The 27,483-nt window shown below is 41.0% G+C and overlaps 1 protein-coding gene across 1 annotated transcript; it reads right to left on the reverse strand.

The window, feature by feature from the left end:
• Positions 1-4,985: 4,985 nt before the first annotated feature.
• CLTRN (collectrin, amino acid transport regulator) lies at positions 4,986-27,027 on the reverse strand. The gene is made up of 6 exons (XM_048286807.1): positions 26,919-27,027; positions 26,489-26,547; positions 20,724-20,809; positions 13,124-13,240; positions 9,827-10,021; positions 4,986-5,802 (listed from the first exon to the last, which is right to left on the reverse strand). Exons 1-6 carry the CDS (start codon positions 26,983-26,985, stop codon positions 5,652-5,654), a joined length of 675 nt encoding a protein of 224 aa, XP_048142764.1. The 5' UTR covers positions 26,986-27,027; the 3' UTR covers positions 4,986-5,651.
• Positions 27,028-27,483: the final 456 nt, after the last annotated feature.

Raw genomic sequence — 27,483 nt, forward strand, 5'->3', positions numbered from 1 at the left:
AGAGACTCACCACCTGCTGCCCCACACTCAGGACCTCTGTCTCTGAGGGGAAGAAGCGAAGGGAGGCTGCTACCTGGAGAGCACCCATCTCCTGCAGCCGGTTCGACTGCCCAGCCACAGGCCAGCGACCTCCCAGAGCATGGAGGGCTTTGTACCCCACTGCTCTGAGCCTGGGACTAATGCCTTAGACAACTAATCCATACCTCTCCATAACCTCCTGTCCCAAGACAGGCTGATTCGCTCCCTGTTTTTCTTTTTCGGGCCTAAAACATGCTGTCACCTCCACACAGCTCCTTACTCCAAGGTTGTCACAGGCTGATGGCTGTTTCACACATCAAAGAGTGCTCAGCATTGCCACGGGGACAGTGCCCCATGTACAGGGGCCAGCTCCAGATCTGAGGACATTAGGAACAGTGTAAAGATGCTGTCAGTTTCCCAAAGCATCAGGAAATCCAAGTGTTGTGTCGAAGTTTAGATGAAAGCTTAGAAGCTGAATGATTTTCAGGCAGATGAGTGTACAAACTGGCAGGTTAAATTAGGGTATCATGAAGTACTACTTTGAAGGCTACAGTCAAAATCAAAACCATATGTTACGAAGGCAGAGGAGAGGCAACCACTCAGGGGCACAGTATTCTGCATCCCTTACACCTTGCCCTTTACAAAAAGCCACCTTGCCCCAACAAGGAAGGGAAAGGAATTGATCCTCTGAAACATGGCTTTGCATCCGGGCAACGTGTGTTTCTCACTTCAGTTTTACTGAGTGGTCCCAGTTCATTTTACAGTGACCATGTGTTCGCACATCAGCACCTGCAAAGCTGTTTAGATACAATATCATAAAGAATGTTAGTCCAAAGTCTAAAATTCCTGTTGGTCCAGAACTGATAAAAGCCACACACTGTAATTTGTAGCAATTAGAATTCAAATTATAGGAGAGAAGCAAAGGTGATAGAGAAATAATGCAAGAACACTCTTGCAGTTTCTCCAAAATTAAATGCTTTCCATTTAGCCATTGCTGTAGCTAACAAGATGCTTTGACAGCTTCAAACCGCCACCTCCATGGGAAAGGGAAACATGGTAGGAAGGAAGAGGACAGGCTAACAAAATCAAACTTTACTTTTTGATCTTTGGTCAAATTCAGTTTCTACTGAACCTGCTTACTTTACTCAGAACAAAGCTGAATCTGGGCTATAAGGGCAAAATTCCTCTGGACTGATGCAAAATACCCAGTTAAAACACAAGTCTATTATGTGGAATGCATTCACAGTGCTTAATGTAGTCACAAAACTGAACATACTGACACAATGTGCTGGCAAGAGTGTACCACTCATCACTGTTGATGTACTTTAGCTTTATGTGATTTGAAAACTAGCAAGTTCAGTCTGTCAAATTAGGTGTATCTAACTGTGCAAATTTTTCATTAGCAATTGCCTGTTTGCATAGGAAGCTGTGGTGTCACTCCGTTGCACACATCCCTTCTTGCATGCCACATTAAAAGGAAGCAAAACCCATGAGAGGCCAAAAGAAGCTGCTCATAGAAAGCCAAGCACAGATTGCTCATTGCTAATGGATTGTGGACAGTTGGTCAATGCATTTTCTATAAAAACTTGGCATATTTAAAGCAGCTCATTTCATGAGTCACAGGTTACTGCACTGATGAACTGACCAAATTTCTGGGATCATCTGAGCCATGTTTTAAGAGGGTCTAGAATCACAGAGTCCTGCTATTCACTGAGTTATTTCACGTCTTTCTTGCACTTCTGCCATGAGCATGAAAGTAATTTCTTTTGTTTTCCCAGATGTGGGAGTTTACACATGAAAAACTCTTTCTGATGTGATAACTCTCCTTGCTTGGTCAAAACTGGCACCCAGCCCTTGAAAGAAATTATCAAACCAAAAGCTCTTGTGCTAATACTGTGATTTGTATTAATTTGGGAATTATTTTGTTCTCACAGTGATGAAGGAACACGACTTGAATCCTGCCCTGAGGCTTCTTGAGCCCGCTTCACGCATCTCTTTTGTGAACAACAGCAGAAACAATGGACTGACTTCCCTCAAAATGTAGAATAAAGGTGCCCCTTTATGAAGGCTCAGCCAGGAAAGGGTTCTCCATGAAGATCAGTAAGACAGAAGCAAATGTTGTACCTGGACAGACAAACAGGAGCATATAGTGTGCATGAGGCCCATGAGTTCAGCCTTGAAGGCTCTTCAGCACTGGCAGAGCCCCAGGGGAATACTGATTCTAGTTGTGAGTACCAGGCTTCAAGGTGGGCTGACAGAGATGTTTAGGGCTGAGTACCACAGACAGACTCTTTATATCGACGTTCTGCAGCACTCCAAATGTGTAGCTAATGACTGACAGTGTAAACAACTTATTCGTGCATGATTTGTGCTCATTCTAGTGTAGACATCAATGCTCTCTCTCAAGTAAGCTGAACAGAACTGTAAATGTCCTTTCTGAAATGTCGACTTGCTGGGGATGTGGAGCTAGTGATAAACATTGCAGATGTTCTTCAAACAGAACTTCTCTGGGTATATTGATTCATTTAATTTAATTTTCCTTTCTCCTCTCTTTTCTCAAACACTGCTCTTGAAAATGAAACAGTTCAGTCTTGGGCACACCATGTACCTTTTTTCAAAATTCATTGGCACTGTAAAAATGTAACTAAAAGCAGAACCAACTCATTATTTTAGGAAGCAGTTCACCATATATTCTATATTGCTTGCTACTCACTTTCTTTTTTCTTATCAACTGTTGGATGCAGGTGTTTTAGAGAAAAAAAATGTGGAAGTTACATAAAACATCTGGGCCAGATCCTCAAGGGATATAAATTGTTGTTGTACCATTTGCAGGCTCTGGAGGACAGGCTGTACCAAATCAGTGTTCTTTGTTTTCTAATATGATCCTACTGCACAGACTAGAAAAGAGATTTATTTCTTCTGTAGCACTGTGCCCTTGATTAACCTCATTTGTGGTATCTATTTCAGTGAAAGAGCTAATACCTACACCGGCTTCAAAGTGTTGCTAAGTGTGGTATATGGCTGCTCATGTATCATTTGGTTCTCTCAAGCCATTTTCTGTCATAAGAGAGGCAAGTTAGATGTATGCTCTGGGTGAATCCCATATCATCATCAGCAGAATATTAAGCCAAACTGCTGTAAAGTAATGATGCTAAAAGGTGAGCTGTAAGACACTGATTAAATACTTACCACCACAGTTAGCCCACATGGCATAATGTTTTGTTCAGAGGCTTTCAACCTCTTTTCAAACTGGTGGCCAGTGCCATGGGCTGAAACAAACCTTCACTCAGGCCTTAAGAGGTATGCTCAGATAAGCTTGGCCCTGTTTCATCTCAAGTGAATTTTATTTCAGTATCATATAGTAAAATACAGGATAACAGCAATTCTTAATCTGTAGCTTGAGGTTACTCTTGCACCACTAAGCTGTTCTCACCAAAATCTCTCACAGGTTTCTTGCAGAGGTGCTGCAGTCACAGCAATCCATTGTGGTCACACTGAGGTGTAGCTATCTTTCATACCAAGAATGGGAAAAGTGTGAAGGTTTAGAAATGATGGGATCTGAATTACCCCAATAAAACTTTTCCTGCATGAGAGACCTTGGTGCAACCACTGACGCAGTAATAATAACACTGTACTCTATATTCCCCCTCCAGCACTGGCAAGCTTCATCTTTGACATTCCTGTGGGAAATACACCCACATGTTGTGGATGGGAATTTTGATATTATATATTATATTTGATATATTATCATTAATAACCAACTTTATTAGTCCTTTTCAGAATGGAGCAGCACACACTGGGACACAGAGAAGATGCAGTCCTTGTGCAGAGGTACCCACCAGCAGGACATCAAAGACAACTGTGACAAATGAGACCACATGATGCAAATGATCAGTGGGTTCCATAGTTTTGTTTTGCATTTAGCCTTACTCTCCCCTGCCTCCCCTAGCCTCGGGCTTCCCCTGCTCAGCTTTCCCCCTTCACCCTGCTGCTTTCCCTTCTCCTTCCCATTCCTCCCTGTCTGCTGACACCGGTCCAAAGAGCCAGTAGAGACAAGTCAAAGGTGCTCAATACAGCCAAAAGGCTGAAGGATTTCTACCCTGAGAAACAAGAAACCTTTGTACCTTCAGGACACTGGATGGTCCTTTACAAGCAGCTTTTACTCTGTTTAACCCTGTTCCTGTTGGTGAGGAGTCTGATGAAATAATTCTATTAAGCAAAGAGGTTTTCTAATACTGCCTCTAAACATGACACTGGAAAGAGGATGGCTAATGGTTAAATCCTGCCTCTAGTGATGTGGGCAGATGGTTGGTGACTGCAGATACTGGATTTTGCTTCAACACATTTCCATTCTTTTTTTACAATTACCCACACACAAAACTCCCCTTTTCTGTGGATCCGTACTTCTGAATTTTATCACTTATCCAGGTCAGGTGCACCAAACCCAGCAGCTGGTGTTTCACACCTTGAATCCTTTCAAAAATTATCCACCTGTCACATGAAGGTTCTTTTGACCCCAGACTGGCTATGCTGGAAATCTACTCTAGCTTTATTATTAAAAAATGTAAGGAAGATTTTTCCAGAGAGTTGTGAAAGAATATTTACAAGGGCATGTAGGGGCAGGACAAGGAGGAATGGCTTCAAACTGAAAGAAGGCAGTAGGTTATATTAGATACTAGGAAAAATCCTTTACCATGAGGGTGGTGAGGCACTGGAACAGAGTGCCCAGACAAGTTGTTGAGGCCCCACCCCTGAAAGTGTTCAAGGCTGGACTGGATGGGGCCCTGAGTAACCTGGTCTACTGGAAGGTGCCCCTGCCCATGGCAGGGGGATTGGAACTAGATGATCCTTAAGGTTCCTTCCAACCCAGGCTGTCCTGTAATTCTATGATTTAATGAGAGCTGGGCACTAAACACTGACTACACCTGTGGAAAATCTGCCCTTTGTTGACTTTGAATTTCAACAAATTTCAGAGCTTTGCAACTTCTAATTTCCAGCTCACATGACCTGTAACTTTAACAGTTAAGTGAAAAACACTTCTAAGTACCAGATCTTTGCTAGCCCCAGAGCTATAGATGATCCAGCTATTTTGACCTGGTCTTACAGAGACTGTGAAAGCTTCTTTGTTTCTCAATAAATGAAAACTTTCATGCACTGATCACTGTTCCATCCAAAGGCATACAACATAGCAGCAAACAGAAGTAATTTTACAGAGAAACTTTTGCATATGACTTGAGAGAAAACCCATCAAGGACTGACAATGATAGATGATCTCCCCTGTGACATTCAGGAATAATGCAGTTTCACATTTATGTCAGGGAAAAACAAGCAATGGACATATTTAAATAATCATTAAAAATGAGATGCCTGACACAAGGCAGGTTCCAACCCTGTTCTGCCACACATCTTCTGGAAATCTTTTCTGGATATTATCTGAGGCCTTCTCATTTGTGTTGCTCACGAAAAATTGTAATGGAGGTTCAAGTGTATGTGTTATCAGCAAAAGGTTCTCTCAAGGGAAATTACGTGAAAGGACATTTTTCTTGTCTTCATGTTTGACATTCAGGAGTAGTGATGAGAAAAGGTAGGCACAGGAGTCTTTCAGGAAAACACCAGAGAGCAGTGGCAGCATTTCATAGGGATGTGAACCGTTCATCATCTGCTGCAAAGACTCCATTAATGTGGCTTGCTTTTAAATCCAGTGCTTCACAAGGAATCCCATTTTCTAGTGTCACTTCAACTTTCTCTTCTAAATTTTCTCTCTCTGTTGAGTCTTTATTCTTTCTAAAAACAAGAAAGAAAAGATCATCTTATTCTGTTGACCTGCAGCACTCCACCATGATTCCACAGACAGAAAACTGCATATTTAGTTAGAAGATTGTCATAGGTTATGCTCGTAAAGGCACAATCTGGTGTACTTCCTTGCTGTAGTAAATACACCAGATGGATGTATCTAGATACAATAGCTAGGGAACCCACAGATTGGAAGCCCTTGTTTAGGTGAGCTCACAACTGGAAACCAGAAAATCTGAAGTAGACATGTTGTAAGTATGTTTTAAAAATTATTTACTCTTTTTATTCTGTAAAATGACTGGAAGCTGCAGAAGGAAAAGATGGGGCAAAAAAAAAATTGAAAAAATCTCCAAATCTGTTTGGGATTTTTTACATCAAGAAGGACTGCACTAAACATCTAGTCTGACTCTGCAATGTATGTCATAGATTTCACCCCATGATCTGTACAAAAATAAAACACACTTTTTAGAAACAGATCAGTCTTAGACTAACTATAGCCTCCAAATGTGGAGACCTGGGTGCCCTCACATGCCTGATTACCTTCTTCAGAACATTCATGATTACCTTCTTAGGTAATCTCAATGCTGCAAATCTGCATTTTTTTTCTTCAAACTTCATTAGCAGCCACCTTCCTACCCAGTATTTTATACTTTTGTTTTCTAGATCAGATAATTGCATGGCTTTCACTTTTCCAGGCTCCAGTTGTCGCAAAAACGTATTATAATAGTGGCTGAATAAAATTATATACATTAAAAAAAAAAACAACCCTAAAATAAATTATCTAAAATAAAATCATGAGAAGATGTAATAAAGAAATATCAGTCAACAGGTCATGATGTTCCTTTAATTCCAGATTTATTCTGACCTTGAGGACAACTAGTTCATAGTTGAAAAATCTGCTGTACTTTACGGCCTGCAGCATCAGCGGTTTCAGAGGATAAGAAACTCAAAGGTCAGCTGCACTGCTTCTTCCTACCCCACAACATGTCCTCTAACAGCCTGACTCAGGACAACCATAAAAATCTGACTCAGTGTAACTGCTAATAACAGAGATATTAACAAGAATAACATTTTATTGGCCTTTGGAAAATTCTTGGCATTACAGACTTGTTAAAACAAACTTGGGGTGTAGTAGCAGAAATCTCTGACCTCCGGCTGTTCTTATGCTGATAAAAAGGAGTGTTCTTTAATGCAAAACTGTGGGGACAAAATATAAAAGTTACTAAGAAGGAGGTTCAAACAAAATGAGAGAAGATGTGTGAAACTCATCACCAGAGGAATTCAGAGAAGCTAAAAATTTCCATGAATCCAAGGGGTGACTCAACAAGTTAAGGGAAGAGAAAACATTGTGGGTTTCCCAATACAAGAAGACCAAATCCAGCTCAGGAAGGCCCACAGCTGCAAATTAAATGCTGGGACACGAATAGAGGGAAAGACTGACTGTCTACTCTGTTTTCACTCTTCCCAAGGCAAATGTTTATGGCCTCTGCTGCAGATGGAATTTTGGGGGATAGGGGGAGACTTTGGACTCGTTCAGGACAGACAGTAGAGGATGGTCCTGCCCTGGGCATGTGGCAAATCTATTGCTGTAGAGGGAGGTGTCCTATTGCTGCAAGGACAGGAGAACAAACATAAGGGAGACAGCGTGTCTGACCCAGATCACTGTAGGCACTGCAAGAAGCAAATCTCAGTTCAATAAATGATGCATGAGTCTAACTCGATAGTGAAACTCCTGTATAGGCCAACTCCCCTTCCCTGACACCCTGAGCACGGACAGCCTGGAGCACGTGCTTTTGGTCTTATCTGAACCAAGGTATTTAAATGATACTTTAAAGGGAGAATGCCAGATTTATGAGAAGTCAACACCATCCTTGGGGCCAGATTTCCAACACAGCTTACTAGGCAACAGAGTTCCCATTATGTAAGCTCTGGACAAGCTCCCAAGAAAACTAATTACTGGACACACTGAAGTCTTTGAAAACCTGGTCACTTACTTCAGTGTCTGAAAAAGAGATCAGTGCTTTTGTAATTCTTTTCTCTGATGTCTGGCTTTTTTTTTTTTCCCAAGAAGCCAAATTGCCCAGACCATCCCATTTACCTCTCCAGTCCTCATGACAGTAGATAAAAGAAATATATGCTTGGTTTATCCTCTGTCTCACTTCCCTGCCCCTGCCTGCAGATGTTATTGATGTGAAAGGAGGGTTAGAGTTCAGCCACAGATGAACCTGCTCTGAGGAAAGGTTATATGTAATGGTAGAGTAGGGAGACAGAGGGACAAGTGAAAAAAGGAAAAAAGCATAGCAACTAAAAGGACAAGAGCATGAGACAGAGAGGGTGCCAAGTGCACACAGGCAGGCATCAAGAAGCCATATCAATGGCAGTGTGATGATAAAAGCATGGAGCTCACACCATATTGAGGGGAACTGCTCAAGCTCAGCTGAGTTATTTTGGAAATACAGGGGGAAATCCTGTCTTTCAGCGTGATAAGAAGCACAAGTGATTATTTTAGCTAGAAGAATCACAGCTATTTATCATAGTTTATTTATATTACACTTAACATGAAATGTTTGAAGACTCCCTTTAAGTTAGGCACTATAAAGAAACACAGAGCCAAGATACTACACAGAGGGCAGGTATGGGCTTCAGGTAGCAACATCATTCAGTTTTACAGAAGAGGATGCCTATATTTGGGCATGAAATAATTCAGTCCATACAACATGGTTGTGATAGGGCTTTAACTATCCACAGATTCCAAATACCTTGCCAGACTCTTTCCTCAACATCTTTCATCTATTGTTTGCTGAATTTTGGGGGATTTTTATGAAAACAGAAAAGGGGTTTTGGAAATTCATACAATTCCTCTGAATGCAAAATATAACTGAAGGGATTCTGACTGCACTACTAAAGGTTTTCTATGAGAAGCACTTAACCTTCACAAGTGTTGTTCTTCTTAGGTCTTTTAACATTCTTCAAGGTCATAAAAAGGCAGAAAGGAAGTCTCTGCAACATACCACTTTTCATATATTAATTCCTTGTTCTGATATATTTGGGAATACAATCCATCATAGAGTCAGTAATTTTGATATCATCTAGTTACCAGCAGGAATTTACCCTTTTTCAGTTCTTCTGCTGTTCCTGTATGAATCTATTGCTGAAGTCATAATTTTGTGTAAACCTAAACTCTGCGGCAGCCAAAAGCATGGTAGAAGCTGAACTTCTGTGACAGAATCTCAACACAGCTGAGAAATTTCTATTCCTTATGGTAAACTCAGAGTCAGCAGAGATGGGAGGATCAAAACTCCACCTGCTCCCTGTGCTCCTCCCACATGCTCACACTAGGGAAGCATGAATAGCCTTCTCTTTTTCACCCGTGCCACCAGGGCAGAAACGGAGAAGAAAAGAGAGTCTCCCTCTCCTACCCTACCACCAGAAAAGCTCCTAAGCTCACGGGGAGATCTGCCCATGAACCTGTGAAGGGCTGGGTATTTTGGGCTCATCAAGTCATGAATGGTAGGTGAAACCCTGCACTGTTCCAGTGAGCAGGTCCTCTTCAGCCATACATTAATCATTACTGTGTGCTCTACTGAGTCTTCTCAAGCTGCAGAAGCACAGTTTTTTTTAGCCCTGCCAGCTTTTGACACTACTGCCCTGGAAGGGATACAGTCACTGCCAGCTCCCTCTTGGTAGCTATGTGGGTGGTCTGTGGCACAATAAACCTTCACAAGAATGACATCAATTGTCTTTTTAAAGCTCATCTCTAGTTAGGTGGCCTCCAGGATCATATTCTTACACTCTCCATTTCCTCATTACATTCCAAAATTACTAAAGCATCTATACTTCACAGCTAAAAATTTTAAGCCTTTTCCTCAGAAAAGGAGACATGGGTTACCTTTACCTAGTTAGGGAAGGGAGCACAGCATTAATCTGTCCGAGGCTGCTCTGAAACACAAAACCAGCCCAGCTGACCTAACTAGCAAGTATTTCATTAAAACAGAAGAAAGACTAAGCTGCTTACTTCTTGTGTTTCTGAATCCCTGAAATAATGAGGAAAACAATCCCAGCCACAATGAGACAAAGAACAACACCAAATACAATAAGCCAGACAGGTGTAGAGGGTTCAACAGGAGGTGCTAAAGTTGAGGTTATCTTCAGGAACTGCAGTGTTTTGTCACTCAGTAGGAAGGCACTGTTGATTCTGTTCCGGTTCATCCTTCAGGAAAATAAAACAGAAAAACATCACAACTCTTTATAAAGGTATTTTACAAGTTCAAAAGGTAGTAGAAAACAAAAGGATTTTCCATGAATGTGCTGCAAGTTTGGAAGGGCTGAATGTCATCCACCATAATGAAGAAAAGGATGTTGTCTACCTTTAATGGGGGTCAGCCTCTTTTCTCAGGAAACAGAACAAGAGGACATAGCCTCAAACTGCACCAGGGGAGGTTCAGGTTGGACAACAGAAAGAATGTTCTTCACTGCAAGGGTGGTTAAGCATTGGAAAAGGCTGCCCAGGCAGTGGAGGAGTCACTGTCCCTGGAGGTGTTCCCAATGGCACCCAATGCCATGGTCTGCTTGACACAGTGGTGTTCGGTCAAAGGTTGGACTTGATGACCTTGGAGGTCTTTTCCAACATAAATGATTCTGTGATTCTATGATTTTATGATTCTGTGATTCTATGATGTTGTCAGGATTACACAGACCTTGGCTATACCAGAGACCTCAGTTAATCCATAGACACCCACACATTCGGAACATTTCGAACACCAGACTTTCCTATGCATTTATCTGAAAAACTGGGAAATACAAATGAGACCTGAAGTACAGTATTATTATTTATTTCTGGTTCGAATCATGTCCTGAAGACATAGTAGCTTGTAAGCAGTAAGGCTGGCTCTGTTACCTTGCTCATGTAGCATTCAAGACTAGCACAGGAGTGGCAGATCTACCCTTCAATGCTCAGAGGATTTACTTACAGTGCCTCCTCAAACTGAACCATCCTGCATGTTATAGGCTGGTACATGTGCCCCTGCTGCTGTAGATTTTCTTAGGTCCATGAGGCACAGGATACAATTCGTTCTGGAAGAATCCACACCTATTGGCAACATGTCCTTCTTCCCTGCAGGATGCAGCTAAAGGGATTTGTACCTTGCATATTTTTCCCATTATGAGAAACTGTAAGTCTGAGAAATATGCTTTTTCACAGAAGTAATACAACTGCTACCCTTCAGTGTATATCTCCACCCATTTTCACTGCCTGTAAACATTTCACTGCCTGTAAGATATTTCTGGATCTAAATCTAAGCAGGCTTAAGGGGCTTTAGAAGTATCTTTCATTAGCTTTTTCAAAATGTTAAAAATTTTTAAGCAAATGGATTACATATATTGGTCTTGAGAGATTCTTTTTGATAGCCGTTATGTGAATTAATGCAGCTCTTTTTTGTATACAATTCAATTTATTTACCAGAGAGCAAGTATTTCCTAAGAAAAGATGTATGGAAAATACAGGGACAAGTTAGCAAATGTCACTTCTTGGAAATCATAATGTTTGGCTGTCCCTTAAACAGGAAGTTCTTAGCCTTAATGGAAAGTCAGCATTCCTGGACAGGACTGAAAGCCATGGCATGTTTTAAGACTCATAATACCGTAAGCTGTCTGCCATTTAGAAAAGATTTCCTTACTGATGTGAAAGGGTCATTGTGAACAGCTGAAATAAGCATTGTTTACCCTCATCTAATGGCTTGAGTTTCAGAATTATGTGCTGAAACAGGCAACTACAAGTGCATTTCATGTTTGTATATGCATAGCTACATGTTGTGTATATTTATGCAAAATCTTGAGTATCATACAGAGCTCTGACATGGTTTACCTTCCTCTTTATTCTTACTTTGTAGGAATCTCATACAACAAAATTCTAGTCCATGACTAGTGTTATGTGCTACCATAGTATGAAGAATTATGATAAAGGTTTTGTATGGAAGCCTGCAATCAGAAGCAATTGAACAAAAAGCATTGTAGTTTTATAGACCATTTTATTTCTTGCTTTTAAACTAGGTAGGAATTAAAACTTTTCATAAATAGCATATTCTTTATCAAGTGACAGACAACAGTTAAAAACGAAACAATAACAGCATCCAATTTCTGTGCCAAACAGGGCACATAAAAGACTTAAATAAATCAGCTTATGCTACTGAACGTATCAAAGAATAACAGAAATGCAAAACCCCCGCATTCCAGCACTCTTACAGAGAGCTTCAGTGAATAAATAATCTGTTTGCTCCACTAATGCTATGAAGCTATTGTTTGGTGTCTCTGTAGGAAATACTTTAATCTGCTCATAAGCTTAAATTAATCTTTCCAAAAGAATGCACACTCATTCATCAGGAATTAGGCATTACACCTCCATAGAGATAACATGAATTTTCAAGACAGAGCGCAGAATGCCTGAAAACAAAGAGATCCATTTTCCACTCCATGCTTGAGAAATGTATGTGCATTATGCTGCTTGAGGGACTCATCCCTATAAACCCCTTGTGCAGGTTTTTTTGGACCATTGAAGTCAGATTACCCATTTTTTCTTTTTTCCTTCTCAGTTCCACATTCTTCCTTTTACTTGCTACAGAATGTGATGGTAGAAAGTGAAGTGATTTGTAGTGCACTGTACTTTGTACAAGCACTGCTCAGCTGTGATATTGACTGGCATTCTAGAACGAGCTGGTATGAAAAGAATGTGAGCATAAAATTGTTTAAACCAAGCTGGAACACAGCCAGCTCTGCTCATGAGGAGTTCACAGGAGCTCTTCTCATGTGAAAGCTGACTTCTAAATTAAGTCAGATGAAATGTTAGTGAGAAGCACTGAAAGGGAGCCTATGGTCATTAGCCCAGGTGTAGATGTGCATGTAGCATGCAGTGAAAACTAAATTATATTAATCCCACCCAGAAAGTGTGCCCTTCCATCATCTGAGGAAGAAGGCTATCTCACTGGGAAATGCAGCAGCTGGATGAGAGCAATGTACCACACACTGGACAGCACATCACAGGCAGGGCTCTGGAAAGGGACTAGATTTCTTCTGAGTCTCAGCATCAACAGAGATTCTTTCCAAAGTTATAATCCCAAGGCTCACATGCTTTGCATTCTGTGGGACTGGTAAAAATCCTCTTATCTCACATTCATTAAAGAGTACTGATCCCTCAGTATTTTAGCAACTTGGATTAGTTCATCCTTAAAGAGGCAGAGTGCTCACTCATACAAGGCCCAGAGAGAGAAAACATCCCCGGTAAACAAGGAAGAAAGCATTGCGAAAGCAGTGACTGTACCTGATGGCTGCTTCTACCTCGCTTCCAGGAACAGTTGTCACATTTTTGGAAGAATCTGTGACCACGAACCAAAATGACACCCGATCTGTCACATTGCAAAGCAGCACATTGGAAATTCTGCAGATAGTTAAAATAAAAATCATCGTTAAAGAAGCATGGAAGGAATTATTTAAATATTTTAGATTTTCATAAAATATTGCTTTCACCTAAGGGGGGGGGATTCTTATTTTTTAAAAAGTTAACAGTTAATACTCAAGAAAGAAATCACTCACTGCATTTCCCATTTCTCAATATGATTTTATAAAAATCAAGCTTATGAAGACCAAACGAGTCTTCAAAAATTTTTCTAAATCTATTACAAACTTGCATGGTCTTGGAAATATATTCAACATAATTAAATGGACAAATACATATTTGAATAACAGTCATCACTGGCTGTGACAAAGGCCATATAATGAAGCAAATGCTTTGGTGAACTAAGAATTCTGGTTTTGACAGCAAATACCACAGGAACCGGTCATGGAGAATTGCACACAGGATTGTCAAGTGAGTGAGTTCTTCTACAAGATACATTTTTTGAAGGGAAGATCAGTGGAATTGATGTTACTCCTTTTGACATCTTTGTTCACAGAGCCAGGCACAGAGTGGAGGGAACAGGCTAAATTTAGTCCTTCTACTGGCATTGGCCTCTGCCCTTTAGCAGTGTCAAATATTTATATTATGTATTTTAAAGGAAGATTGCTCAGCTTTATGTGAAGTTAAAATGTGGAGGGGCATGGGCAGGCAGCTTCTCATGGCATACTACGTAAATAGTGTGCAAAATGCCTTTTAAGCGCCATTTTTTTCATATCTCTCCTAGTAAATGGTGGAAATATCAGAAAACCCTTATGGAATGACACAATCACGGGTATTTAAAGGAAGGGAGGGAAAGCCGATAATGCAGGGCCGCGTCAGGGCCCCAGCGCCCCGCGCTCTGCTGGGCAGCGCCACCTGCCGGCCGCCCGCAGCACCGCCCCGGCCCCGCGGGAGCTGGCAGTGGTGCGACTGGGGGCACTGGGGGCACTGCGGGGACTGGGGGGACTGGAGGGACCGGGGGGACTGGGGAGACTGGAGGGACTGGTGGCACTGGGGGACTGGTGGCACTGGGGGGACTGGAGGTACTGGAGGGACTGGTGGCACTGGGGCGACTGGAGGGACTGGTGGCACTGGGGGGACTGGAGGGACTGGGGGGACTGGTGGCACTGGGGGGACTGGTGCAATTGGTGGGACTGATGGGATTGGGGGTAAGAGGGGCAGGAGGGAACACTAATACCCACCAATATCTGGGCAGTCCCCATCCAGCCAGGGAGTTGCTTGTAAGGCAGATCACAGTACCTCATTACGGGTATTTTCTAGAAATGTTTTACTTGCTGATTAAAGCTTTTTTTGAGTGATGTTTCAGGTGCCCTGGGTAGTGCAATACCTCGTTTTACAGAGGTCTATCTATCATCTATCTATCTCATGGAATCATAAAATGGCTTGAGCTGCAAAGAACCTTAGAGATTTGTTCCAACCTTCCTGCCATTGGCAGTGAACCTCCCACTAGACAGGTTGCTCAGAGCTCCATCCAGCCTGGCTTTGCATACTGCCAGGCATGGGGCATTCATAGCTTCTCTGGGCAACCTGTGCCAGTGATTCACCACCAGTAAAGAATTTCTTCCTAACATCTAAACTAAATCTACTCTCAGTTTGAAGACATTCCCCCTTGTCCTGTCACATGCCCCTGTCAAAAGTCTCTTTCCATCTTTCTGATAGGTTCCCTTCAGGTACTGGTAGGTGCTATAAGGTCACACCAGAGCTCTCTCTTCTCCAGGGTGAACAGACCAAATTGTCTCATCTTCTCCTTGCAGGAGAGGTGCTCCAGTCCTCTAATCACAGAATCACAGAATATTTTGAATTGGAAGGGACCCACAAGGATCATTAAGTCCAACTCTTATGGGAGTGATCCATACAGGGATTGAAGCCACAACCTTGGCATTATTAGCACCACGCTCCAACCATCTGAGCTGATTTCATGTTGGCTCTTTAGAGCTCGCTCCAATAGGTCCGTGTCTTTCCTGTGTTGAGGACCCCAGAGCTGGATGCAGCACTGCAGGTGGGGTCTCACCAGAGCAGAGCAGAGGGGCAGAATCCCTTCCCTTGCCCTGCTGGCCACACTGCTCTTGGTGCAGCCCAGGATGCAGTCAGCTTTCTGGGCACATTCCAGAGAGATGTGCAATAAAATGGAAAGCAATGATTTTACTGAGCCAAAATGACCACTTTTACTTCTCTAGAGCAGTACCAATTTTGCAAATACAGAGAATTTTTATGCATAAAAGAGGAAAGCCATCCTCTGGAATTTGAAAACATGTTCACATCAGTTTGCTGGCAACAATCAGAAGATGAAAGCAGCTTTATTCTTCGCAAAACAAAAGGAGAGCACAAAACTTACAGGAGAGGGGGAAAAAATGCCTACATTTGGCTGGTGGCTGACAAACTCTTGCTGACTTCACAGAATATCTAAAATTGTAACTGCAGAGGACGTTTTCTATCTGGGTGTTTATAACAGTAGGACCCAAAACTTCATGTTGCTGAAGTTCCTAAAGCTGCAGTTTCTGTGGTGCAATCAGAAACTGGGCCAGGTGGAAAATCTGAGCCTGGTGTTGCCCTACAGATGTTCTTGAAATGCAGTAAGTGAAGAAAGATTGATCGCCAAAGAGAAAGATAAAGGTAGACAAGGACTGGCAGAAGACCCTGACTTTCATACCCTCATTCAAAGACTCTTCAAGCTAGGGTCTTCTCTAAAGTGCCAAGGTTTTAGCATGAGACAAGGCAGCCAGTCACCATGGGGGTAACATCTGTGTCTAGACCAAACAGCACTGAAACAAGGGGCAGCAAGGAGTGCACTAAGATACATAAATTTGGCTTCCTTTCTTCTCCCTGTTGTTTCTAAAATCCTTCTCGATTACAAGCCACCACTTTTTCATCAGTGGAATCCAAATGCCATAAACCCTTCCAGGTCCCAAAGAGAATAATCCCACTCATGAGAAGCTCAAAGAAGATGAGTAAACACCAAAACAGACTGGTTCAACAAGCACCAATGTGGCAATTTCTATGCAGTGGTGCACTTTTTTTTCTCCCATGCCACTTGCATTCAGGTTTGATTCACAACATGCAGAACCATTGCAACTATGACATCACACTGTATGGATCTGAGAAACCTGGCTTCTCCAGGCACCAATGAAGTGTATTTGTAAATATATATGTGGACATTTCTTTCTTTCCTTAGCAGCTGATAGACTTTTGACATGGGATTATATCAGACTGTTATCATCAAAATGACAAGATCCTGGTTCAGCCTTATGGCACCATGGCAAAAGTCCAAAACTACATTTCCTTTAATATACACAAACACTGGTGAGCAGAGTACAGGAAACCCTAGCAATTCCTTGGCCTAAAACACCATCATTGTTCCTTCTGGAGATTTAAAGGATTGTTTAGGGGTAAGATAGAGCTGTCAGAGAGTCAAAGGGAGCTGAGTGCCCACAATGGCTGTTAGCTCATGAAAGAACCACAGCCCCAAGTCTCAAGTGCATATCTCCAGCTCTCCCAAAAGCATCACGCCTCTTCCAACACAGGGCTCTGCAGCTGCTCCTGCAAAGGAACATTATTTTCTTCCCAGCAGCCATGGGATCGCCTTGATGTAACAGCTTTACTCCAGAGTCTTATTTTGTTGTTCTAAATGGTCACAATATTTTTAGTATCAAAAAAGCCTGTCTTAGGAAGATGGATAATGTTGATGAATTTTTTTCTGGTCACTTTGTAAGGAAAATTTCAGGGTTTTTTATCTATAAATGGCGGGAAGATGTACCAAAAGTAGATTCTGTTACTTGAATGGAAACAAATGTGTTGACATTCTTTTTGCTCTAAAGATTAACTAGTCTCAGGCCCAAAAGAGATGCATATTATTTCAAATGAGTCACAGATTAGAGAAACCAGGGTTACTAACAAAGGCTACAACAATAATTTTTTAACACTGAGAGACCAAAGGTTGGCTTACGTAGTTCATGACCATATGTATTGAGAATCAATTGAAAGGCCACATATAAAGCAGGAAATAAAGGGGTATTAATTCTCCACTGAAAAAGAAGTGTTTCTATCTATATTATTAGTTACTGGGTAATTTGATTGATTGTGCCTTTCTTCTGCTTCACACAAACTTGAAAATTTGACAAGCCTTTCAAACATTAAACACTGTTCCATGATTTTTTCAGTTTGGAAATTAACTGCAGAGAACTTGAGATGTAACGTGCAATCCTCCCCAGTCTACGCTGGGTCACTCAGTGGTTACACAAGGGAAACAACAGCATCAACTGCTGTTTGCAGCAGCACATTGAAATGCTTGTCATCACAGGCTGGCTTTTATCCAGCTTCAGAAGCCTAACAAGAGGTGACTTTGAATATCAAAAATGATGGGACAGACTGCAACAATAGTTATCCTGATCCACCAGACAAATTATTTTGGGGCCTGACAGAGCTTGTGGAAGTTAATAGCATTTGGGTCTCATGTGGAAGTTAGTTGTGGCTGTGAGTTACTTCGGGGATGTGGGTGTGTTAGAAATTACTGGGATGTAAAAGGGGAGGTTTGTCACATCCTGGCTATGGCCATGTGCATAATTTATACCCTGACAGAACCAGTATTTAATTATGTAAAATAATAGTGATTTTTGACAGGTTCTATTTTGACAAAAAACTTCATTTAACCAGATACAAAATTTCCGTAAGTTTAGATGCTACCAGAATGCAGCCACAGGCAATTTGTTTGTTCTTACATGACAGAATAATTGGTCATTGGTCTTTTACATCTCCTGAAGAAAATCTGTTGGCATTTTCCTGCAAAATCTCCTGTAGTGAAATGTAATTTATTTGCCAGCAGTGCAGTGTAATTTATTTACTACAACCTCCTGCTTGTGCCTCCCTCTTCACCACAGTGAACTCTCTTTCCCAGCTCTGCCAGGGTGCTGTTCCTGTGTACAGCATGCTGCTGTACCTTCTGGGACGCTGGGTGCTCCCACACCTCCATGCCCGCTGCAGAAGGAATGCAGCAGGACTACAGTCCTTCCTTACAGCTGCCAGACACATGGGTGGGGAGTGTGTTATTTCCGAGGCATCTAATAGGATGGAGACTTTCACAGCCTGCCATGTAAAAGTCAGATTATTTGAGGTATATTGGGAGGTTTATCTAGCCTTTCCATCACTAAATCGGGACTTCAAGGTCCCTTGGGATTTGGGAGAGATTTATGCATAGGAAACTCCTCAGCCTGTTGCCTAGGAAGTTGTGCCAGAACTCAGAGCTGCAAAGCTCTCCTTCAGGCGACATGCTGTCTGTAATGACCCCAAAGGTGTCTCTAAGTCCTAGATGAGTTATCAGTTATACCTGCAATATACACCCCATGAGGGGGGTACCCAAGTTACACCCCACGAGAAAATCTGATACCATATTAAAAAGAGGTAAAGATGCCCACAGTTGGCTGATTCCAAATATTATACTGACTTTTCTGGCCAACTTAGTAGCAGGGAATTATTGATGTGTGCAACACCACCTCCAAACTGGAGTTGATGCCTTTTCCTGGTCTTAAAATCAAGAGTCAAACACAGTTTGAAGGGAAAAAGGGATTTTACCTTGGTATTTATTTTAAGGATCCTTAGGTGCACTACGTCTGGGTCGAATGCACCTCAATGCACTCCACAATGCACACCCCCAAAAGATCTGGTATAACATTATAGGTCTTACTAATTAGCATATCTAACAAAAATTCCCCAGTGAGAGGCTCGAATGAGCCCCCCTCCCCAGGGAACCTTCCTCTGGATGGTTCTATCTTAGTTTACAGAATGTGTTCTGGAGAAGACCTTGGTGTCTGAGGCATATTGATCCCTAACTACAAAACCTCTAAAATGTTGAGTCTCCTAGCTTTACAAACAAGTCCAAGAATGTAGGCAAAAAACACTAAAGAATACAGAAGTTGTAAAAAGGTATAAAAAGAAAAGGCAAAAAATCATCATGGCATCAGAGTAACACTGACATCATCATATTTGTCCATAGGGCAAATTCTCTTAGCAGGAAACTGAATTAATGAGTATAAATTCTATGATTGCCCAGAGTGGGTACAGATAACTGCCATTAAAACTTCTACTCCTTCCATACCGGCTTGACTTTTTCCCATTCCTGCACCAACCTTATTTTAATCTTCAGAAAACCACAGTGCTTGAAGAGGAAAAAGATCACTGGCTTCTGACACAAGTCTTTTGCTGTATGAAAGTACAATGACTTTGAAGGAAGAGAATAATTTTAAAAAAGGACCCAGGAATAAAATAAGTATACAAAAGTGAATCTTTATGGATCAGATGCTGAATGAAAACTCTGCTCCTTTGAAATCTTGAGAGAAAGTCCTACATAATCATCTCTAATTAGCTTGTATCTTGAACTCATTTTTGAAAGTGTCATTTTAATTGGGTTGAGTAGCACACTTGGCTGTTTTTGTTAAGCTTGATGTAACAGCTCTCTTGCTCAAAGGAGACCACTTCTGAGGAATAAAAATGAAACAGCAGGAATCAAACATTCCTGTCACATGGAGGGGGAAATCCCCTTTTACTTAAGAGAAGTGCAGCAGCCACAATAATCATCATGTTACTAAAGTTAACTAATATCTTTGCAAATGTGGAATATGCTTCACCTGATGCAGTGACTGCCTGAAGCAGTTTTATTTTTAAGTAAATTGAAAACCTTATCCTCATTAGCCTACCAGAACCATCAGTCTTTCATTTCAGGTTGAAAAACAATGAAAAAAATAATAGGTCTATGGAAATGCACTTACAAGGTTTTTTATTTAAGAAAGATAAGAACATCCTGAAAATATAGCTTGCTAAATGGTCTGTCTAATCTGGTATCTAATTTCATAGAGTAGCAAGGATCAGAAGCCTGAAAAGAATATTCAATACTTCAGGGTAGATTTAATCCCAAAACCAATTACAGGCTGATTTCTATCTGCACTGCAACATCTGAAACTTCTTGATGGTAGGTAACTCAACCGCTGTGATATCAGGGATAGGAATGCCCAGCAGAGCACAGCACCGGCATACCCACCTCCCAGGGCTCTGAGTCAGCTCATCTTCAGCACATTGCTGAAGCTGAGCTCTAAGGAATCATGCACCAGAGCTGCTTACTCAAAGATCTGTGCTGCCTTTCCTGACCTCCCAGTGTGTCCCTTTGCCTCCTCCCAGTATAGTCTCCAGAAGGTGTCAAATCGTCCTGCCGCATTCTGCTTAAAGTGAACTGGCACCATCCCACTGAGCTCCACAGCTGTGTCACTTCACATCCACAGGGACACTGGTTCAAAGATTGAACATTGCTTAAGACAGAGACAATGTGATGTTGCATATGTATGTGGGTGTCAGAAGTACACTGCAACAGCCTGGTTTTAGAATCTCTATATAATGATTTCTACAGCTCAGTACAGCAGAGGAAAGGTCACTACATGCAGCATTGTTAATATGTATAAGGCAAATCCAAGCAGATGCTTACTGAGTTGTGCTCTTGCTGGAATATCTTCTCATTGCAAAAGCCACCATTGCTTTGAAGAGGTACTCTTCATTAGCATCCCAGGCATACTGTAAAGGAAGATGGAAAATAATTAGTTTCAGCACCAGTGCTGGCAGTACAGAGAGGGAAAAGAGTTGCTGAACTTGAAATGCTGTATTGATCAAGAAAATGAATAAATTCTCTGGTTGTGCTAAGAAAATAAATGCCCATTGTTTAGTATGGACAAAGGACTTTTTCTAACGGAAAAAAAAAAAGTGCAATATAAACTGCAATATAAATAATATAAACTGCAAAGAATGTTTCCAAAAATTGAATTAACTTAATATTTCTGAAAGCTGACCAAACTGGAGATGTAAAGTTTCTTATACCAAAGACTAGAATTCTCCCCACACAGCTGCTTTCATGGCCTTGCCTCTTTTGCTGGATAAACTCAGTAAAAGGTTTAAAACCACCCTCAAAGACTTTTGGCCCTGCCCAAAAATAACAATAAAAAAACCCCTAATGTTGAATGTGGTCTCTGGGAGCTGGACATCAAGACAGCAGGAAATAAAATGAGATTGCAGCCTTATTGCTGCACACTGTTCTGATTACAAGAAGACTCAACTATATTACAAATTATTATATTGCATGTGAGATAAAAGAAAGAAAATAGCATCCCTACTACTTCAATAAGGAGAACATAGGCTCCAAAAACTGTTCTCTGTTGTCTTGATGAAAAATCATGCTTTCATAATCTAAGTTTTCTGAGACGGCTTCACTGGGTTCCCCTGGGCTTTCACTCACATATGCAATTCTAATGACCTGTAAGAACTGCATCTATTACATTTTTATAACAGGAGCCATGACTGAGGCATACCGATTGAATTTCTTCTCCTTTCAGCAGATTACAGAGATTATTAGTTTCTTGGAATTATATTAAGGGAGGTTAGAAACAGCTGTCTTCAGTCAATCAGAACACAAATCTAATCTTTAACTTTCAGCATTAAAAAAATCTGCTCTGTAATCATCCAAACCAGACACCCAGTGGTGCGGACACTTAACTCTGTTGTCAACTTGGACCTACTTTTTCATAGTCCTTTGTAACACATTCAAAAAACAGCAATGTACATCAAAAAGAAGTAAATAGCATTGCAAATTCGAAATCTTAATTCTGGTCTTTAAATTCTGATTTTGGGTGCATGGAGATGCAACCTCTCCACAAAAAAAGAGAATCCAACTTTCAGGTATCTGCAGCCCTCATGTTGTGCTGGCATCCTGTGGACTGGGAAACTAAACAGGGAAGGAGACAGTCATTTAAAGAGGAGAAAGTGATTTGTTTATCATCCCTAGATGAATGTTGAGTGAAATGGGCTCCCTGAGATGAGACACGACAGGGTCAGCAAAGCTGAGGCAGCAGTCAACTTGAGCAGCATCGAAGTGCAGCTGCAGTGCTGAGAACCTGGGTTCTGACTCACTACTCTTGCCTCATGAATGAAGAGGGTCGTGAGCATACTGTAATAATGCCTGCCAACCTGGGAACTTCAACTGAAAAAAAAAAAACCCAGAAAGAAACTCTTTGGAAAAAATTTATAAAAGTCTGTGTTTTGATCCCACTGCACTGATGAAAATGTGACAGTAATGAGAGCAACTAATACTAAAAGAGATCATGCAGTAAAGGAATTAATACAGATCGGAGCCATAAAACTATTTATCATCATTTTAAAGATATCTATATTTAAACCATGAAGCACAATTTGCAGTACTAACAGGGAAGATCTCTTTTTTTCTGTGTATGGCACTATTGACTGAATCCCTACATGCCATCTGCAGTCTTTGAGAACAGGTCTAAGAGGACAGAAAAAAGTCATTTGTTAGCCAGTGGATTAAGCCAGCTGTAGAGATAATTTAATCAGTTGTCTTGAAAATGGATAATGATGAAGCACACTCCATTTCATGCTTACATGGACACAAATACAATGCAGCAGTACCAAGTACATGTTTATGTTTAGTGCAATGCATATATACATGCACAATTTGTCACAGTTTTCATAAATAATGCAGTAGCCTAGCACTTCTTTAAGTCAGAGTAACAAAAAGGGTATCTCAAAACAGGGAAAATAATTTGTAGTGAGGAATTCCAGGCCCAGCTGAAAGAGTAAGCACTTTAAAAGAGACAGAATAAACAGAAAACTGCAAGAAAGAGGGGGAGAAGGCTGGCAGAGAAAGCTCAGCAGAAGTCAGGGGTCTGCCTGAGTAAGGAGAAGATACTGCAGACAGCCCTCTGGGCCAAAGGGCAAGAAGCCCCAGGAAAATGGAGATTAAACAGGAAGTAGTGGAGATGGAGATTGCTGTGGGCTCCAGGTGAACAAGAACCTCTGTCCATGACTGCATACAGGAATATACAAGGTGAAGGCAACATAATGAGGAGGAAAAGTAAGGCAAGGACTTCAAGCTAAAAAACTGTATGAACTCAGGACAGGTGGGCATGAATTTCCAGAAAACAGTTTCTAATCAGCAGCTTTCTCCAATCAGAGGGATGGATGCAAAGAAACCTTGAATGATTTGGATTGGAAGGACTCTAAAGATCATCTAGTTCCAACTCTCCTGCCATGGGCAGGGACACTTCCGCTAGACCTGATTCATTGTACTATGGAGCTTTATCAGCTTCATCTTTACCCTCCAAATGCAAAGGCCTGGTGTGCAGCTGATGACTGAGGATGTTCCTATACAGAGCAGCTATTGATGCACACTTTCTGCTGCTCTAGAGGAAACATTAAATATTATTTGCAACCACACACTATAAACATAACTGTTAACAATGAAACACTACATGACGCTATCAGAACTATTAATGTTTACATCTTCCTGGTGCTGCAAAGGAACCAACACAAAGACGTTGGCTCAGTTGCACTCGCCATCCTTTATATTTCAAGGAGGAGCAGAATTGGACACAGGTGACTGTGAAAGGCAGTCTTAACTGCCTCTTACTGAACGAAGATGATGAGATAATGCATGAAAGATGATGAATTCAGGTTGCTGATGGGGTGAAATGCTGTAATAGTGCTCTAAATGACAAAATTTAAGATATGAGAATATAATATTACAAGACTGCTCTGACCTGATTTCAGTGTGGACCTGGCTTGGAGCAGCAGAGGACTAGGGACCCTAGAAAATCTTTTCCCTCCTAAATGGTTCTGTGTTTAACTGTACAGCCATTCAGACTGCAGAATGGCTACAGACACACAACACTTCTGGATCCCATCTTGTGGCAAGACACAAGGTGTATGTTAGCATTCCTCCTCTTCATCCTCTACCCTGGAAGCAGCGTGAATACATGAGCCAGAAGCAAGTGCACTTTCTACTTCACCTGGCTGCACCCCTGAGGTACCAACTCTTTGACTCTTATGGTTAAAATGAGTGGTGACACCAAGTTACATGGACTTGTCAGTGCTCATCACTTCTCACTCTCTAGTTGCCTCTGTTCCTTTTGAATTAACTCTCTACTCCTCTGCTGACTCCATGAACAGAAAGCAACCAGTGACTAGCAGCTATTCCAGAAGCCACTCATGAAGTCAAAACCATCCTCAGAGAGACTCATAAATCACCTTCCATTTAAGGCCTACAGGCACCGTGTTTCCTCCCACGGATCAGCAAACATCTCTGTCAAGTACACCCATTATTTGCAAATAAAATGATAACAGCTGAATATCTACTGCATCTGAACTGCTCTGTCCAGCTCCATTGTGATAAGAACTAAATAAATACACTAAATGGAACTCTCTGCCTCAGAGTACAGCTTAGGTGATGAACAAATTAAAAAATGGTGTCCCGTTTTCATCTGCTTCACACACAGTGGATGGCGTGCACTAAATCATGTGAAAAGCTGCACCAACCTATTTCCTATGCCCTTGCATGTACACTGGAATTATCCTGCCACTCCTAGAGGAAAATTCCCACAGTATCAGGGCTTTCTGTTATCATGGAGCTTGAAGTGACTTGGAAATGAACAAAGCTGACCGTGTCCTGCTGTGACACAATGAGAGTATTACACTTTTCTTTGCTAAAATACATAACACAAAAAAGTAAAGTGTCCCAAATCCTTTAACCAAAATGAATCTCAGTTTCATAGTAGTTTCAGTTTTCAATTTCAGTCATTCACAGAGAAGACTGCAATGGCTATGAAAAGTAACTATTACTACCCGTGTACTAAATAAATTGTTTATTATTTGTGGGTGATTTTCTATGGCATCATACCAGTTTCAGCAAGCTGTTGTTCCAAAATGCTGCTCTCAATTGTACCATTCTTTGCGCTTTCACACACTTCGTTATATGAAATAAACGACTACAAAAAAACAATAGACTCCTCAGTTGTTGCTTTTATCTTGCAATATAAAGTGCCTTCAATGGTAATGATTTGTTTCATATCCTTTTTGAATGAAAAACAAAAAAAAAAATAAATGATCAAACAAGCTCCCCTTATTTTACTACAGCTGGAGATGGAAAAGGCACTAAAAAAGGTCATTACTGGGAACTGCAATTTTTGTTCTTTGCTACTATGTTGAACCAAGATTAAACCAAAATATTAGCAGTTGTCATCAAGGAGAGATTTAATAATTATTTTGATGTATTTTCAGCCATAGTATTACACTATTTTTAATAATTAAAAAAAAAAAAAAATCTAGGCTCGCACTACTGTTTAATTAAAGTCTCCCACCGAAGAGAATTGACTTCAGTATGAATTCCAGACATTTACTTTAGCTGGTATGTTGAATATTTCTTTGTACTTTGTCTGGTTTACGAAGTTACCAGTGAAATTTAGGTTCCTGCTAATGTTAGTTTAACTTACCTGATCTTTCAGGGTAATTTCAGAACAGCTTCTACAGTCATAGGGAGTTTCTCATATCATCAACCTTTTATAACATAATACTGCTTTATTTCCCAGGGCTCATAACACAGTCAGACACCAGACTCACAAGTGGAGATGACTGTCCAGGATGTTTCATACCTAATTTTCTGCTGAGCCCTGTTAACATGCTGCAGATTTGCTCTACGTATTCAAACTAACAAAGTACTGGGCTCTGACATATTAAATAGTGCCTTAGATCAGGAAGGACCACTCAGTCATCTAATGTCCTGATCTCTTATGTATCTCTCATTGCTCACACCAGTACTTCTACATTAAGCCCAAAGATCTGAATTAAGCCAAAGCATTTCAGTCCTTATGAGACAAGCCTGCGCACCACAAGCAGAGAAGAAAGGCCACTATCTGAAGCCCTCCATTAGCAGGGAATTGATGAGACATGCTTGAATGATCTCTACAGTTAATGCTTGTCTGAAAGCCTGATATAAAGCCCCATTTCATAAAGACCTAAAAATCTTTTCCTGCTTCTCTTTCCCAGACATGCTTGACTTTACAATTAGCACCCTCGAGCAGAAGTGCTTTTCCCAAAATACAGACTTACATTTATGCAGCACTTCTCATGCATAAAGTGTAACATCCCTACTGTTTTTCCAGGGGAAAAAAAATCTTTGACAGAAAACTACCTTTATGAAAAAGCGAGCTTTATATTTCTTCTAAAGAATGCTTTTTAAGGAGTGGGCTAGTCAAATGTCAAGAAATGGATGCCTGGATCATGACTTGAGCAAACTATTACAATGAACACTGCAGAACAAATTGCTTCTATTGCCTTCAGAAATTTTACAGTATATATTACTTCTATTTTGGCAGATATTGAGTTAGGAAGAATATGTGAAGATACAGTACTTACTGCATTATCTCCCAAAGCTGTTTTGATACTAATTCGTACTTTGAAAGCATTCTGTGCATCTGGCACAAAGAGAAAAAGCAAACATATACAGATAGTCAGTCAAAATAGGACTTTAAATCATTTACTTCCCTGATTATTTCACAAACATCAGTTTCTAAATGTGTCTTAAGAGATCACCCGCTTAGGAGAACAGAAGTTACTTGCATGAAAAAGCCCTACAGAGTCTCAGTGAGGTTTACCACAACCTCTTTAAGTGACATCAACTTCCATACTTAATTTGCAAACTCATAAAAGATCTGAATGCTCAGTGTTTTAATCTTCAAACTGAAGAAAAACAGTTAAAATAAAAATCTGAGAAGTTGGCAGCTTTGTAATCTAAACTGAGAGCTACTTTACTTAAAGAAGGATGGCAATCGGTTCCAAATCTTACCTGGCTTGCAGAGCTCAGCACGAGCAATGGCAACTGCAGAGAGTGTAAGCAGCAAAGCCCGTAACATCCCGTCAGCATGGAAAGGTTGAGGCAAAAAGAAGTGAGTCTCCCCTGCAAAGCACTCTTAAACTTTCTGTGACCCAGGATTAAAGCATCAGGAGCACAAGTGAGCAACCAAGTAAAAGGTTTAATAATTAACCCCCATTATTTTAGCTAAAAACAGGCACTAGAAACAACTGTCTTCTGTTAGTTATTTACTAGTTTTCTCTGTAGTAAAAAAAAAAAAAAAAAAAAGCTGCAACAAATATTAATTTTCCTTCTTCCTTTTTAGAAAAATACAAAATTTTACAGAGTGCTCCAGGCCAATCATTTTTTCTCACAGGCGTAGTATCAGACAGACACACGAGGTGTCTGTGGGATGTCACACCAGAGCAGCTGGCAACTGTTACCCACAGCAGGTGAATCTGAAGCTTGGCTGACACTAGATCCCAAAGAAAGCCACCACCTGTCTTCCCTGGGAAACTGTCTGGCCCCACTGAGGGTCCTTGAGGATAAAGGAAGATTG

This window comes from Corvus hawaiiensis, chromosome 2 (assembly GCF_020740725.1).
Source record: "Corvus hawaiiensis isolate bCorHaw1 chromosome 2, bCorHaw1.pri.cur, whole genome shotgun sequence".
Taxonomy (NCBI): domain Eukaryota; kingdom Metazoa; phylum Chordata; class Aves; order Passeriformes; family Corvidae; genus Corvus; species Corvus hawaiiensis.

What these genes read in the sequence shown, in the direction of transcription:
- CLTRN (XM_048286807.1), bottom strand. Translation starts at nt 26,985, where the DNA reads ATGTTACGGGCTTTGCTGCTTACACTCTCTGCAGTTGCCATTGCTCGT. An exon ending in CAGCTTTGGGAGATAATGCA is followed by an intron (nt 20,810 to 26,488) that starts GTAAGTACTGTA and finishes CTTCCTTTACAG; the next exon opens with TATGCCTGGGATGCTAATGA. An exon ending in GAGGTAGAAGCAGCCATCAG is followed by an intron (nt 10,022 to 13,123) that starts GTACAGTCACTG and finishes ATTTTCCTGAAG; the next exon opens with GATGAACCGGAACAGAATCA.